This window comes from Mixophyes fleayi, chromosome 9 (genome assembly GCF_038048845.1).
Source record: "Mixophyes fleayi isolate aMixFle1 chromosome 9, aMixFle1.hap1, whole genome shotgun sequence".
Lineage (NCBI taxonomy): Eukaryota > Metazoa > Chordata > Amphibia > Anura > Limnodynastidae > Mixophyes > Mixophyes fleayi.
The window spans coordinates 87567807-87583997 of record NC_134410.1 but is presented as its reverse complement, the minus strand read 5'-3'; the positions used below and the strand labels follow the sequence as shown (position 1 = coordinate 87583997).

The 16191-nt window shown below is 39.5% G+C and overlaps 1 protein-coding gene across 2 annotated transcripts in view; it reads right to left on the bottom strand.

The window, feature by feature from the left end:
* The window catches only part of SHROOM4 (shroom family member 4), a 103238-nt gene that overhangs the window by 70827 nt on the left and 16220 nt on the right, over window positions 1-16191 (bottom strand). The window contains exon 1 of one of the 2 annotated variants that reach the window (XM_075184625.1): window positions 10433-10535. The exons of the other annotated variant lie outside the window; for it this stretch is intronic. Coding sequence (XP_075040726.1) covers window positions 10433-10435 — 3 coding nt within the window. The 5' untranslated portion in view covers window positions 10436-10535. Of the gene's footprint in view, window positions 1-10432; window positions 10536-16191 lie in introns of those variants that run through there. 2 annotated transcript variants of the gene reach the window in all.

Here is a 16191-nt window from a genome sequence, read left to right as displayed (position 1 = left end):
TACCAGTGTCCTAAATTACAGCATTTGCTTTTTCATTTGCCGGATCAGTGTATAAATGTGTCCTCTTGTGTTTATAAAGGTTTTCTAAATGGAGATTCAGTTTAGAAATTAGTGTTATAGAAAAGGACGGTCCCCTGTAAGTTGGGCTTTTTTTGGAGCTTTTTAGGACCTCGCCAGGCCAGTCAGACACTGAATATATGATTGCGCTTGTGGTATGCTTTGCACTATTCTTTGCTAAGGTTTTATTCTACTATAGATAGGAATGGCTGCTCCACCAACATCTTAATGTACAAGTCCATAAGCTTCCAGAATAGATACTTTTCTGCAGGGCTGCATTTTCACAGCTTTATAAATGGCCTTTATTGTGTTATGACTGTTTTTTAAACTATCAATAAATAATGGTAATAAAAGAAAATCATATTTTATTCCTCTAAAGTATACATGTACTCTATTTCATTGCCTTTGGAAATATAGAGCATTAAATGAAGTATACAAACAAAACATACCAAACAAAAAAAGTTAAGAGATAAAATACTACACGTGATTGAACATACTTTCCTTTCGGCACTAGTTTAAAGCAGATGTACTTTTATTCAACCTTGCTATTCCCTTTTGTTCACCTGATAAGACCTAGTCCCACATACTGAACAAGTAGAGCAGCACTGTATTAAACCCCACCAACCAGACGACACCCCCCCCCCTCCCCCGGAAGGAATATAGCACCACAACCTTGTAGAAGTTGCCCACCGGGCAGGGCCTTACTCAAAAGCCCCCAAATACTTTCTGGAACCCATCTTGGAGGGGTGGTAAAAAGAGTAGCTCTGCAATGATTTTTAGGTGAATCTACCAACGTAAAATGTTTAATGATCATGAGGCTCGTTTATTATAACATAATTACAATCTTAAAGTGTAAACTATTACACAATATCAGAGTAGTAAATGTATTTGGCTCATCTGGAGAGAACAATACAAGTTATATGAAATATGAATTTACAGTTTAAGAGGAATGATATGCAGGAATAGGGTTTTCTGTGTGGTCAGAGAAATTCTTCTTACTGAAATTCCTGAACTCCCTTGTTGCTTCTTTGAGGCACCATTAGGGGGGTGGTGTGAAGGGAGGTTTTTTTTCTTCTTTTTTTTCTTGCAGACCCCACAAGTCAGCAGCATTTCCTGTTTAAATCTATAGTTCATATCCACCCCCTATAATATGTTTATTTTTGCTGGCAAACAAATTAGAGGGTTGACTGTTCTCTATAACCTCCTCCTTCATTATTTAAAGCAGTCATGACAGACTGGTGGTTTTGGGGCCCTCTTATGGTACTCCATTTCCCGTTACAGCCCTTTAGCTTTACCTTGACTTTCAATGAAGTGCAGTCAGTTCTATCCTCGATATCTTTATTAAAACGGTCTTATCTGATAATAGTTTGAGGTCTTCTTTTGTATGCGCTGTTTAAATACTGAGAATGTATTCTATGGCATACTTATTTTACTGTAAGAAGCACACAAACACTCTTCGTACTTGCGTTCCACATGTCTGCTGTTCTTGGGGACAATGTCAGTAGGTCTTCATGTACTGAATAGATCATGTAATATCAAAGCTTGCAAACCAAATTCAACTCCCTGCTTCTGAACATGTGCTATGCAAGGATTTCAGAAATAACATTAATAACAAAGACATTTTTCTGTAGATGTTCACATGATAGTGAAGCCATTTACATTTTTTCTTTTTTTTTTTTAAAATCATACTTTAAGTGGCAAAAGTGCATTAGAATAATTAGTACTGTCCACAAAACCCAGGCTTGCTTTTAAATAAATACAATTGCGCTTGAGGCAATCTGTGGCAAGATTATTCCTCCAATGCACTATAAAACAAGCAGAACATTTTCTTTATCATTGTAAATTACTAGTTTGCAGGTACGTAGTTATTGCTTTCTTTGTAAAATGAACAACGGATATACCAACAAAACACTGTAGGGATCATGACTAGGGAAGGAACAGGATCTGTAAATGGTCTGAGCTTTGGTTCAAAACTGTGACTATAGTCTCAGAACAATGCATATCCCTGTTCTTTATATTCTTGAGCACTGTTGAGTTCATATGGATTAGCCAAAGGATGTGCTTAAAAGTATAATGTTTTATTACAGGGTAGTAACAGTTAAAACATGGCACTTGACAATAAACTAATAGTATATGTACTATAATATAATAATGTAAATGCCAAATATTTAACAAATCAGAGTTAGAAAATCATGAATTAATGCAAATACACCTACACAAAAATTAAAAACAAAACAAGCAATTAAAACAAAGAGACAAGTCTCACCAAAAACAGTATCAACGTTCCTCAATTAGAAGTTTACCTTATGGAAATATCCTGTTCTTTTATATTCTACAAAATGCACACGAAAATTGTCATTTAACTGTCCACAAAGTATTCTTGAAGAACAGACTGAAGGGGCTGTCTAGAGAACTATGAGGGGACTGTTCCTACTGCGGGCTTCAAAATGTGTGCAGGAGACAAAAAATCTTTTGTATACCAAGGCAAGGGGTTTAGGATGAGGGGCCAGAGAGATGGAGAAACTGTGTTTACAGTAATATATGGAGAGAGTGCATGTGGGATTGAGAAATTAAATACTCTGCATAAATTGACATTACATTTTTTTTTCTTCTTTACTTAGATGTATACTTCATTAAACTGAAGAAAAACAAATCTACAGAGCTACATATGTATCATTATTAAATACGTGCAATATGTGAAGAAAGTCTCCCGAGTTTAAATGGAAATTCCTTACATTTATGCAATAAGTGTAATTTATGAAACACAAACGGCCTGGGTAATTAAAGAGGGCAGAGCATTAAAAAGGAGTAACTTTGCATCTGGGCGAAACCATGTTGCTTTGCAGGGGAGGTAAATTTAAAATGTGAGGACAGATTTATAGTTGGGGTAGGGCGTGTCCTAGATTAACTTTAAATTTCAGTGTAAAAATAAAGTGTGTGTGTGCGCTACTTGATAAAACAGTATTTAACTGATGTGCAAAATAATAACTAATTTACACCACTTGCATTGTTACATGGTTTGTCCCAGAGAACATTTACTCCTTTTCTTTGCCTTACCTTCCTTAATGACTCAGGTCCAAAGTGTGCCTCTACAATGCTTTTTTTTTTTTTTTTTAGTACAACTGGTACTACTTCAGTCACTGGGACTGTCTTCAAGAAATTTATTTATTTATTATTTTTTTTTGAACTTTCCCTTTTTTTCTAATTAAACACTGCTCAGTTTTGCTATATTCTGATGTAAATTAATCATGATAAGGAAGGGACACGGCACAATCTGTGTTGTGTTTTTATGACGTTGTATGAAGTCATCTTTCCTGCAAAAGTACAACTGAAAAGTGCAAAATGTGTTGTATTAAACCTATAGTCTGAAACCCCATCTCATCTCTGAGATGCTGGAAAATTCAGGTCCTTTTGCCGTGAGAAAAATACTGTTTGCCTTAACTACCGCACAACAGGTAACACCCCTGTAACTGAGCCCCTCCATGTATCAAACTTAAATAATCCTAGCCCTCAAAAGTTTATTTTATTTTTAAACTCAATTTATCACATTCTTAAAATGTTTAGATATACATTTGTGAAAATATGGTCTTTCACCTAGAAATCATTAAGCTTGGCTAAAAAAAATAATTTGTATAAAAAAGGATGCCATCTTCCAATTAGGTTAATACTTAAAATATACATTACTGATAATAAATCCTTATTTTGGCAATTGAGGTCTTAAAAGTGATTACAATGGTCTTGTAATTAAGGCCTGGTAAATAACAATAATATAACTAGTAGTCACACGCTGCAGACTACCGATGGGGATGGTGGGTAGAATAGCCAGTCTAGAAAGCAACCATCTGAACAAGCGCCACATGCATACCTTGAGCTGTACATATAATCAAACAAAATAAACACAGGCTAATGAGAAACTTTATTCATATTTTCCTGTTTTGTTCCTGTCATTTAAGATCGCTTTGGGCGATTGTGGCATTTACCATCAAAATATATTTATTATTATTATTATTTATTTATTTATAGGGCGCCACTAGGTGTCCGTAGCGCTGTACAGGGACAGACAGAAATATGGTACAGGGTGAGACATCACGGAACAGTTAGCAAAAAGCACAGTAACTCGGAAGCTCAAAGTACAGCTAGATGACAGGCGAGAGCCCCAGCGGGGTAGCTAGAGGGGTAGAAGGGCAGAAGGGCCTCACGGAAGAGACAAGGAGCTGGAGAGCAGAGTTAAGGTGGTGGAGAACAGGAGTAGAGGAGGCCCTGCTCGAAGGAGCGTACAATCTAAGGGGAGGGTAGGACGGACAGAGACGCAAGGGTAGGAGGAGGAAAGGGGAAGAGCGGAGGCAAAGACGAAGGGGTGGGGGGAGAGGAAAGCGACGAGGAGGAAGGTAGGTGGGAGACTGGAAGGAGGGCAGTTAAGTGGGGGACTGGAAGGCTATATTTAGCATTTTCTAAAGTGATTTTAACTCATGAATTACTCATTCCATAGTTTTACTTAAGTATTTAGTCTTTCCCGCTTAGTTCCAATAGGAAAAGAAACTGTAGATAGAGGATACATGGTACTATGAAGTAGCTTGGTGGGAAACACATGTTGCTCAGAAGTGGGGGCCATTATTAATGTTAACTGTACTAATAAAATAGTTCATATGATTAATATTTACCACTGTTTGCAGATTCCCACATTAGATAATGGAAGTTATTGCATTCAGGGTAGGATCCTCTTGTTAACAGGTGAGATAAGGATGCACATTGCTCCCCCCTTCAGCTTACTAAACCGCGGTAGATTATCTGCTACATCAGCATTTGCGATGAGCGTGTGATCTTGACTAATGAAAGCTGGGTTATACCGTGCTCCATATGGATATCTAGCTCAATTAGGAGCCCTGCCTGGCCAGTCTTGTAATGGTTGAGTAAACATGTTAAAATTTTAAGGCTTGGAAAAGGAGCTTTATTACAACTATTAATCTTGTAAAGATAGCAATACACGAAACTAATCTTGTCACTTAACCCAAGCACTAAGCGACTTGATGACAATTTGGCCATTTACATTGTTAAGTGGTTAAGAGATTGATCTGCCATATTTTCGGCAAGCCCAAAATACAAAGTCATTGTATTCCTGGTCAGCAATGGTAACCAGGCTCTAGAATTTTATATGAAAGGTTGTGGTTAAGACAGATCCACGAAAAAATGGATTTGACATGTTACAGGAATTGGTATTGGTATTGGTAACCATTGTTAGGAAATAACAGTTTGGGTGAGTGATTTGAGTGTGAACCAGAGAAATGGGAATTGGGTTATGAAGAATTTGCCCACCACCACCCTGTGACATTTACTGGGATTGTTATTGTGTTTTATATTATGGAGTGAGGGCCGTACTCGTAAGAGCTTACAATGTAATAGAACGTCAGGGATTCTAGACATAAAAACTGGGCTTCAAATGTTTGTTCTATGCTGACTTTGCAGTTTTGCTACATCCAGACTCCCATCAGAGCACAACTCCATGAACCCAACCTCCAACATGTGCTATACATAATGTGTATAAAAGAAACCCATTTATTTTATCATTAACTAAATGCAAATTGATTTTTAGAATGCAGACTTTTATAAGAAAAATAAAATCCCCCTTCTACCAGTGTGTATCATGTGTTTCCAATGGCAGGACAAATGCAACCTAAGGATGTCACTGCCCCTCTCCTACATTTTCACTCTTTATTCAATCATTCAAAACATTCACTCTTCCCAACATACGACCAACTGGAAGGTATTCAGAATGTCACAAATGTAATAGGGAAAGTGTTCTATAAGCTAGAATTGCATACCCTATATTAACCCGCTGTTCCCTGAAGCCCTGAAGAACTGGCTTGTCACTTTCCTTTACTCTGGCTTCGTTTTGCTTTTAACTTACACATTTTTAAAACAGCTGCAGCAGGACTGCAGTTCCAGAACTTCCCTTCCACTTCTAAGGCTAACACATCCAGCTGTTTCTTCACCCAACCTCCTATAGGAGGCAGTGGGTCCTCACAGCTGGGTGGGAGGCCAAATTCTCAGACTGTGACAGAGGCAGTGACAAGCAACCTCAGGAACTCAGGACACAAGGGGACCCTGGCAATCATTAACCATCCACTGCTTAACTCCTTATGGATTCTTAGTACAATATCTAAAAGCAATGATAGGCAAGCTCCTTCTTAGGATTGTTATAAATTATTATTGTGGCACAGCACATTCCAAAATCTAAGATCTGAAAGCAAATAGGCAAAAAGTTTAAAATAACCTTATATTGCTTGCTTACACAATATTTTGTTAGTCTATTATGAGTAGTTTCATAACTGTAGTAAAGAATTTAAGGAAGTTAGATAGATCCACTTCTACAGATTCGCTCACATAGCCTTTCTCAAAAAGTATTGAACTGATGAGGTTTCTTTTGTAGAGAAAATATCCACCTTTATTTTGTGTGGGAAGGCCCCATAGGTCCAGAAGTATCAGGGTAGCTGACTGTCAATTGCTCCTTCATATTACTTTTTGGTTCCTTAAGTTTATGACGGATGTCATTAATCAATGACGGGTCCCCCAAGCATCTTGAAATGGACGCCGGTGCCGGAGGGGTTAACTACCCAGCGCTTGGCGTGAAATGTTATTACTAAAGATGTACTGTATTAAAATAAAAATGTATTTTAATGTGTGCACTGCAGTGCTGACTGAGTAGCACCCAGCGCTGCAGTCTATAAGGGGTTAAATCCCGGCGCCTAGCGGGTATAAATGTATAGATGAGGCAGGTTTTTTTTATAAATAAAAATAAATGGTTAGCGTGTCGGTGCTGCAGCGGCGGTAGTTAAACGTCGTGCAGCACCAGAGGGGTTAACGCCTGGTGCTAGGCGCAGGGAGTGTAACTATATGTATATTAAGTGTAAATGTAAAATGCAGAACGTATATGTACTAAATGGAAAGAGTGCGTACCCTGCCCCTTGGTTCAGCGGGGGCTGCAGAGGCAGCCCTAGATCCTTCACCCTCCAGCAGCCAGCTTCAGTGGCTGCCAGAGGGACTTCCACACTAGCCTCCTGCAATCAAATGACTCCGGGAGGTGCAGCGCCTCCTGGGTATCCCAGGAAGCAAAGTCCCTAGCTGGAGCTCAAAGAGCTTCAGCTAGCGACAGGCAGGGCCTGCTGCCCTGGGACCTGGTCTCTCTCTCTGGTACCATTTTTGGGCAAGGAGGAGAGCCAGACCCCAGAGTTGGGAGATTTAAAAAATAAATCTCTCGCCCCAGATAGACAGAAGCGGGCTGAGCCCCCTTCTCCCTGGCAGTTCGTGGACAGGGGGGAAAAGTATACTCCCCCTGCCACTAGCTTCTATATAAAAAAAAAAGGTGTTGAACTCTCTGGGTTGATTAATGTGCAGGCTGCAAGAATCAACCCAGATTGGTTAAAGGGAGAGGAGGATGGATTACCTCCTGCTAAAACTAGTCTCCAGATGTGTATAAAAAAAAGGCACTGTTTTGTATTAAAAAATAATTCTCGTTTCTTCTGACCTCCTGACCACTGGTACCTTACACCAGTGTGAAAGCAAATAAACATCACTTGCTTCAAAGACCGGCTTGAAAACTTCTCCATGCTGAAATTCCTGTAACCTACAGATTAGACCCAACTCTAATCCATTCCTGGCTTTTCTGAGGTTTCCGGTACCACCACTCTGCCCACTACCCAGCAGCTCTGGACAGTGTGATAGGCCAGGGAAGATACTTCCATAGCAACGCTGATCCATAGGAAGAGGTTAGGAGTATCAGCCCGTGGTGCTCTAGAAGCAACAGTTACTCAGAAGGAACCCGGTTTTGGATGCTGGTAAGTAGTCCAGTGGTGATAGCAGCTTAAGCCCCTCCTACTGCAGTTAAAGGGCACATTTGGGATAAAGAAAGGAAACGGTGGCACAGTAAGCTCAGCCGGTTCCCAGCAACAACAGACAGGGTGGCATAGACGGTCCATCCTGTCACAATGTGCATCTATACTGCAGGGCTGGAGGACCCAGTGTGTTTGGATAATTTCAACTACTGGTATAACACACTGTTTATTTATCTTACACAGAGGAACATGGGTGAGGTTGCACAAATGAGAGTTCTGTGACCAACCAGTGGGAATGGGGGTTAACCCTGCAAATACAGTCATGGGGGTACACAATTTATATCTGGGTACAGTGCACAAGGTTATCTGATGAAGGTCTCAATTTTATTGTATTCTTTTGATCATCCTGGTTATGTGGCAGCTCAAAAATAAAGCTGGGTACACACCATTGCAATTTTACTTCAGATGCAATTTCTGCAATGATTTCACCAATGACTGAATGAGCATGCCGATTCACACACCTACACAATTTACCTTCAGATCTGTGATCTTCATCTCTCAAACATTTGCTGAAAAGACAGAGACTCTAAACACAATCTACAAATATCTGCATACGATGCTGGTTGTGAGTGCGTACATAATTACACATTTGCCCTACATCGTTAATCGTGATTTTCAGGAAGTTTATAAAACCAAATCAACAGATCAAGATCGTGTTACCGTACACACTCTTACAATATCTGAACAAACATTGGGAATATTGTGATCTGCACGATAATTGCATAGATGTGTACTCCACTTTAGAAGAAACTATTTTACATCATTTGGAAATTGCATTAAAGACATATCTCAATTGGACAGAAGCCACACAGTCACAAATGTTTTACAGTGTGTGTGTGTATATATATAACATGAGACCTATGGAATGAGAGCCACACTCATAAAAGCTTACAATGTAATAAAACGCCAGGGATTCTATATTTAAAAGCTCTGGGTTTCAAATGTATGTACACCTATGCTGATTCTGCAGTGTTGCCACATCTACGGGGGTGACAGCAAAGATTACATCATCCTAGGGTAACGAAAATGAACGAGACATTTGTGGATGATTGTGGTCAGAGACAGATTTTAGGCAGGGCAACAAGGGCAAGAACACAGGGGCCCTCATGGAACAGAGGTCCCCACCAGGGTGGACTTTAAAGAGTCCGTCATCACTTATTTCAGGGGCGGTTTTACGTCATAGCCTTGCCCTCCATTGCTGTGGTAGAACTTAATTCCTCTTTGTATTAAGGACATTCTGATGTCATCAAGACAATGGTACAAAGATTGAAAGGGAGGAGGAGGAAGGCATGTGGGGTACAGACTGGCAAGGAGAGTGGCCTAAATATTGGGCCTCCACAAACTGAATTGGTCACTATTCCACGTGGCACCAAACTCCTCAAGGTTCTGCAGTGCCCTGGTCAAAGTCAAACCCATGACTAAGCACTGTGCCAATGTGCTGCATTCATATGTACACACACACTTATGTATTATTGGCAATAAGCCTCCCACCCTCTATTTCCTCAGTGTGCCATTGAGAGGACTGGCATGGTAGAAAGAATGAGAGAGATTAGATAGATTAATAGATCTTTAGGCTAAGGGCAAAAGAAGTTGTAGAATGAAAGCAAATCTATAATTTTTTTTCTTTCCGGTATTATTGATTTATTTAGTTGCATATAAAGTGAAGCAGTAAACAAAAAAAAAACAAAAAAAGTTTTTTAAGGTACCATCTGTTAAAACTGCACAGACAGCTATTAAAAATGACGTTTACAGCAAATTGCCAAATGAAAGCATCCTCTTCACATCACAGCAGCACTCATGGCTAAAAGAAAGCTACTTGTCAGCTATGTTTGTTTACAGCCAGCTTAGACGGCAGAATGCTTGCTGGTCTGTGAAAGCACTATTTAATGGAAAAAAGTGAACCAAATATATAGGGACATGTAGGGATTAAATATTACATTTATAATTTGAGTGTCCTTGTCACAAGTTGAGTCTGACTGTTCTCCTGTCCAGCTGTTTTGCTCCCTTCCTGTGTAATAAGTAGAGCCAACAATTTCTACATTCCTCCATCAGTTACTGTTGGTGCAGAGAGGGGGATGGGGCACATGGAAATATGTTTAATGCGTTACAGAATAAAAACCATACACCCATGTACAGACACAGCTGACCTAATGACAGTGGTATATTTAATGAGTTAATGCACAAATTACTCCCAGAAACATATTCAGATCTATACAACACACTGCATTTCCGTTATTTTCAAACATATTGAAAGAATTTCACATCAGCATTATGTGAAAAATAGGAATGTTTGACTACATAAAGGCTGCATTATATGTAGGGCTGGTGTAAGGTTTCCATTTATGCAGCTCATAAGACTTTCCTTAACCCCTCCAACGTCAAACTTGCCAGTGAACACAATGTAGTCATATTGTATGAAGTATGAGAGAGGCCATTAAGCCGAGGGAGTTTAAAAGCATGTGTTGTGAGCTGACAATGTTGCTTACCATTAGGGGTTAAGTCTGTGATGGTTTTCAGCCAATTGGGATGAGGTGGGAGTGGTCGTGGAAAGAATATATCCAGCAGTGGGAGGAGGAGAAAGCTTCCTGTTTCCTGGATCCGGATACCCACCCACCCACCCTGTTTTTTAAGTGGGAGAGCATGGCAGTCAGATAGTTGTTAAACATACGGTACTTAAGTGTTGGCGATGTAGCCTTGGTTCCCTCATCTTTATCAGACTCGTTGATGCTCTTGTAAGGAGTATCAGGTTTTGCCTTGAAAGGGCTTAACCAGTTTGAGTCCAGAGGGTATTGAGTTAATTTATAGTTTATAGTACCGGCCAATAGATAAGGTTTTAACCTGGGTTGGTGGAAAGGAGACGATCTTCCACCGTATTGGTTTATGTTGGTTTTAGCCGGTTGCCCTGCTCTTCGCCACCTATATAAAGAAAAAGGTCCAAATTGTTGATAGAAACTTTTGATAGTTTTGATAGAAGTAAAATAAATAAATAAAATAATTTAAAACAAAAAATAATAGTAATAAAAATAAAAAGGACCTTTTTATTCCAAACTTAAGTCGGTGTCCGTGTCTTTATTTCATGGTTTATAAGTGTTGTGCAAAGTTAACCAGAAAGAGGGTTCGCATAAGAGGGGAATCAATACTATGCATTTTAAAGCTATTGCAAAAATACAAGTGCATTCAGTGTGAAAGCATATTGTATGACACATGTTCACATCCCATTCCTATTTATTGCAACAATTGCTGCTGCTAACATTAAATTTGCTGGAGCAGACAGCAAAAGGACAGTGTTCAGTGACCTACCATAGAATAGAGTTTTTGTAATGTTTTGTGAACATCTACCCCTTAGGAATCTTGCTTGGCAACTGACCACACTGCCCCCCAGTGTCCAATTTCCTTTCCCTTTAATTCGTCTATAGATCCTATCCACCCCATTATATGTTGCAAAATAAGATGAAAGAAATAAAAGATAATAAAATGGTACAATTCACTCTTCCCCACCCCTGGAAATAACTAACTTTACAAAATTGGACAGCATTAAACCTCTCCCCTAAACAGCCCCACAGCATAATGGTCAGTGCAGGGCTGCTGTTTCTTGTTTGGAGGGGATTGTGATAGCTGCATAAATCAGGCTGTCCCCTCACCAGAAACTACCAGTCCTGCATGAAGAAGTCTAGGGGCTAGATTTACTAAGCTGCGGGTTTGAAAAAGTGGAGATGTTGCCTATAGCAACCAATCAGATTCTAGCCTTCATTTATTTAGTACATTCTACAAAATGACAGATAGAATCTGATTGGTTGTTATAGGCAACATCCCCACTTTTTCAAACCAGCAGCTTAGTAAATCTAGCTCTAGGGCTTTTCAGGGAGATGAAAAAGATTGGGACCCCCTAGCATGGCAACTTTGCAGTATAATAGACTACAATATAGACTAAACAATACAACATCAAACCAAAAATATAGTACAAATAATTAAACACATACACAATTTTAAAATAAACATTAACTAAATAAAGGACTCCCCACTATATACCATATTATTAAATATAAAATACTCATTCTTGATCAAGAAATAAAAAAGTGTCTTGAACTGTCATAATCCAAGTGGCAAAGGGAAATGAATAACCCCCATACCAAATTACATACTGTATCTACTCACAAAATTTGCCCATTGCTAAATTACAAGGGAGACCAATTGTGATTATCTGGCGATAAATTTTTTAAATTTGTCAGCACATTTATATTCCAGTCGAGCTGAGAGTTTCCGGTGGGTTTGAAAAGTGGAGATGTTGTCTTAACATAACTCACTGTTATGCTTAGCTGGGGTTAACTCTTTAGAAACCAGAGTGTGAAGGGTTAACTGTTTAGCTACCAGAGCACAGAGTGTGCACAATTGGATAATTGAGTCACAGGTTTGCTACGGGCCTTATACGTAGCTCGTGGCAGGTGGTGGAGAGGTGTGTTATGGGTGTCTGTGTTGGGAAATGCACCAGTAAATCTGTGCCTTAGAGAAAGAGGCGAGTGTGGGATTTTGGCTGAAATCCTGTGTGTTCTCCCCTTACAGTAGCTTACAAGTCACAATTGTACAGAGGGCGGTTTGTGACAGATAAAGGGGTTCAAGAGCAGTTTCCCGACAAAATAGAGGTGATATATTGTATGACTGCTGGAATATATGATAAGATATTATATCAGGGAGTAGCTAGAGGGGCTTAATCCTGACACCGTACAGAGGGTTTTGGGGGTTATCTTATGTGTGGGGGGTTAATGTCGCAGGGCAAGACAAACACAAACATGTAAATTGTGCCAAAATGTGATCCATATGAAATATAAAGCAACCAAGCTGTGTGTTAATATTGTCTGCATAAACATCCATATGGCACTTAAATGGAACACCACCTAAACCTAATAAACCCCCCTTCCCCATTTAGTAGAAAACCGAGGATACCATGCCCAAGACTGATATTGCTCAGCAATAATCATATTCACATGTATTGTAACAAACACTGATAATCAGGAAACGCTCAGGGGGGGTATTCAATTGTTCCTCCGGCCGCCGGAAAAACGAGCGCGTTAAAACTATTACCGTTTATACGGTAATATTGCGCACAAAAACCGTTAATATGGTAGTTTACTTGCTGAATTTCATCTGCATAATGAACTGCACACCAGAAATGGATCAGCAATATATACTTAGCAGCAAATATAGCTCAAGTTTGAGTATTTGGCACCAGACATGGCTTATCACATTATAGTAGCTTTATATAACTGGCACCATATAGGTGTGCAATACCTGGCACCAAATAGGTCTCAGTGTAAGTCAGCTTTGGAGCGGATTCCAGGATTTTTTACACCTGCTTAAACTGTAAGTGCCTCTGGAGCCTACCCTGCTAGTTGTTTACTGAAGCGGAGCTGAACCAAAAAGCTGCTACACATAGGCATATACATTCCACTCCAATTCAGTGAACATATACCAATAGAGGTGCTGTGAGGCACAGAGCAAAACATTCATGTAAGGTTTTTCTTTAAAAGGGACAAGACAATTTGCAAATAAAGCATACTTGCCAACTCTCCCTGAAGGCCAGGGAGACTCCCTGAAATAGGGGTGATTTCCCTCATTCCCTGAAGAGTCTGTCATTCTCCCTGATGCTGTGGCATGATGACACAGTTCAGAAATTGTTTCTTATGTCCCTGTATTGATGCCTATGGAGGTGGCCATTTTCATGGAGACCAAGATTTAATCAAAGACTGACAGGTAAGACAACATGACTTCAGTAATGGAGACAGAAATGTAAAAGACACTTCAGTCTCTAGAGATTCATTAGCTGCTTTTCTTTAACATATAGTAGCCTACTCTCCCAGAATGTCTGGGAGACTCCCGCATTTTTGGGAGACCTCCCAGGAGAGCAGGGCAACTTCCCGGTTCTCGCCCCCGCAACAGAGAAGTGGTGGGGACAGGGCTTAATGATGCAAATATTGGGGCTGAAATTATACAATTTGTCAAGCCCTGCCCCCACAAGCCCACCTCCCAGAGGATCTCCCTGAAGCCAACAAGGAAAAGTTGGCAAGTATGAAATAAAGTGGACAGAGATGACTGTCTGTATGTGGATGATTGAAGATACAATTGGGGCTATTGGGAAAACCAGGAAAGTCTATGCGGATGTGCTTGGGAGGAACACAGTTGCATTATGTAGACATGAATTTAGAAATTGTCTGGTTAAGAGGGGTTGCTTAAAAAAACTTTGCAATGCCCTCCCGAGTGATCTGGCAAGCCAATGTTTATTCAGTTCCATGGACAAAGATACAGTGACCGGAATTTACTTTCAAACTTCTGACTGTCAACCAGGAAGAAATGTTCATTACAGCACAAGAGAGTGTGAGTAACTCCAGAAGTACATGGGTCTAGGACATGCTAACCACCACAATTTTACTGCGAGGGGAATTTGTTTTGCAAATATGAAATTTAGCTTGATTTGTCATTCAATTGACATACAGCAATGTCTCATTTAGACTTACGGTTTACACACAATTCTAAAATTTAACTTGGAAAAAAGCCATCAAGTTTTATTTACCACTACACCCTTTAAAGCACATATGCTCTTTACAGCTGTTGTAAACAGTCATAAAACAATGCAGTGGCCTTTAGTATCTGAACGCCATATCATACTGCACACATAACATAATGCACAGTCTTTATATAAAATGATAGAAGAGCAGGGTGAATATATTAAACATTGTGTGGCATTTTTTACTAAACAAAATATATCCATTAGGGCCTATTTTCAAAACACGAATCCCTCTCTATATTTAATAGATTGTTATACTTTCTAGTAGAATGTATATAAAAACAAAGAATTTCTATCGCCTGCTCGGATTTCAAAGTAGACATGCCAGCTCCCACCCCTGTGTCATTGTGCCAACACGGGCAGGTCTAAAATGTAGAGTACTTCAACACAAAAGGATTATCACAGCTTGTGACAAGAGAGGCAGTGAGTTGCAAATGGTAACGCCAAAGTGAATAGAAGGTAACATTAATACTGTGTAGGTAAGCAACAAAACAATATTAACAAGATACGTTTTTCATAGAATAGAAACTTCTGCCTTTATACAATCAACATCAAATTATAATATATTATATAAAAGAGTTTCTATAGCCATTAAACTTTAAAGAAATATTATTTAGATAATAGTTTTGATCCAAGAGACAACTTAATATTACCAGGTACAAGCTGAAAACAATAGCCAGACTACAAATGCCTCCACTTTCACAACACAAATACAAACAGACTGTTCTTGTTGTTACTGAAACTCATGCTGCCAACTTTACTCTACAATATTCATCATCATTGGCTATTTATATAGCACCACTAATTCCGCAGCGCTGTACAGAGAAGTCACTCACATCAGACCCTTCCCCATTGGAGCGAGAGCCTAGGGTCAATTTGATAGCAGCCAATTAACCTACCATTATGTTTCTATGATTAACAGGCAGCTAGCCCACTACCAAAATCTCAGATCCTTATCAGGCATGTATGTAACTCTGGTTGTATGATTATTACTATAGGCTTGTGAGAGCAGTGGTCATCCAAACACATAAACACACCCCCATGGCGTCTGGTATGGAAATGCCAAATCCAGGTGTGCAACTAAATTGCACAAGAGTAAGCGGCAGGGTTGGCTGTGTGGTCTTCTTTGCAAAATGCTCTTTTATATGAAATCCTGCAAGGTCTCCATAGTATTCCTGCACAGTCACCCACTAGACTACAATACAGTAAGAAGTTTCCTACATTATATTTATTGTTGATTACAATCCACTTTCAAACATTTCAGAAGAACACAAAGGAAGTGTCAAATATATCTAGAAATACAGCAATTCACATACTCCCAAGTATTTTGCATCAGGTCAGCGATTCTCTCGTTAATACATGTGGGAGTGTTGACGAGGGCAGGGTTGGAGACCACTCTGTCATGCAGATTAATTTAGAATAACAGACTGGAAGCCTTAAAAGGAGGGTGGTGTTGAAATCATTGTTCTTCCTCTGTTAACTATGGTTACCTGCAAGGAAATGCATGCAGTCATCATTGCTTTGCACAAAAAGGGCTTCACAGGCAATGATATTGCTGCTAGTAAGATTACACCTAAATCAACCATTCATCGGATCATCAAGAACTTCAGGGAGAGAGGTTCAATAGTTGTGAAGAAGGCTACAGGGCGCACAAGAACATCCAGCAAGCACCAGGACTATCTCCTA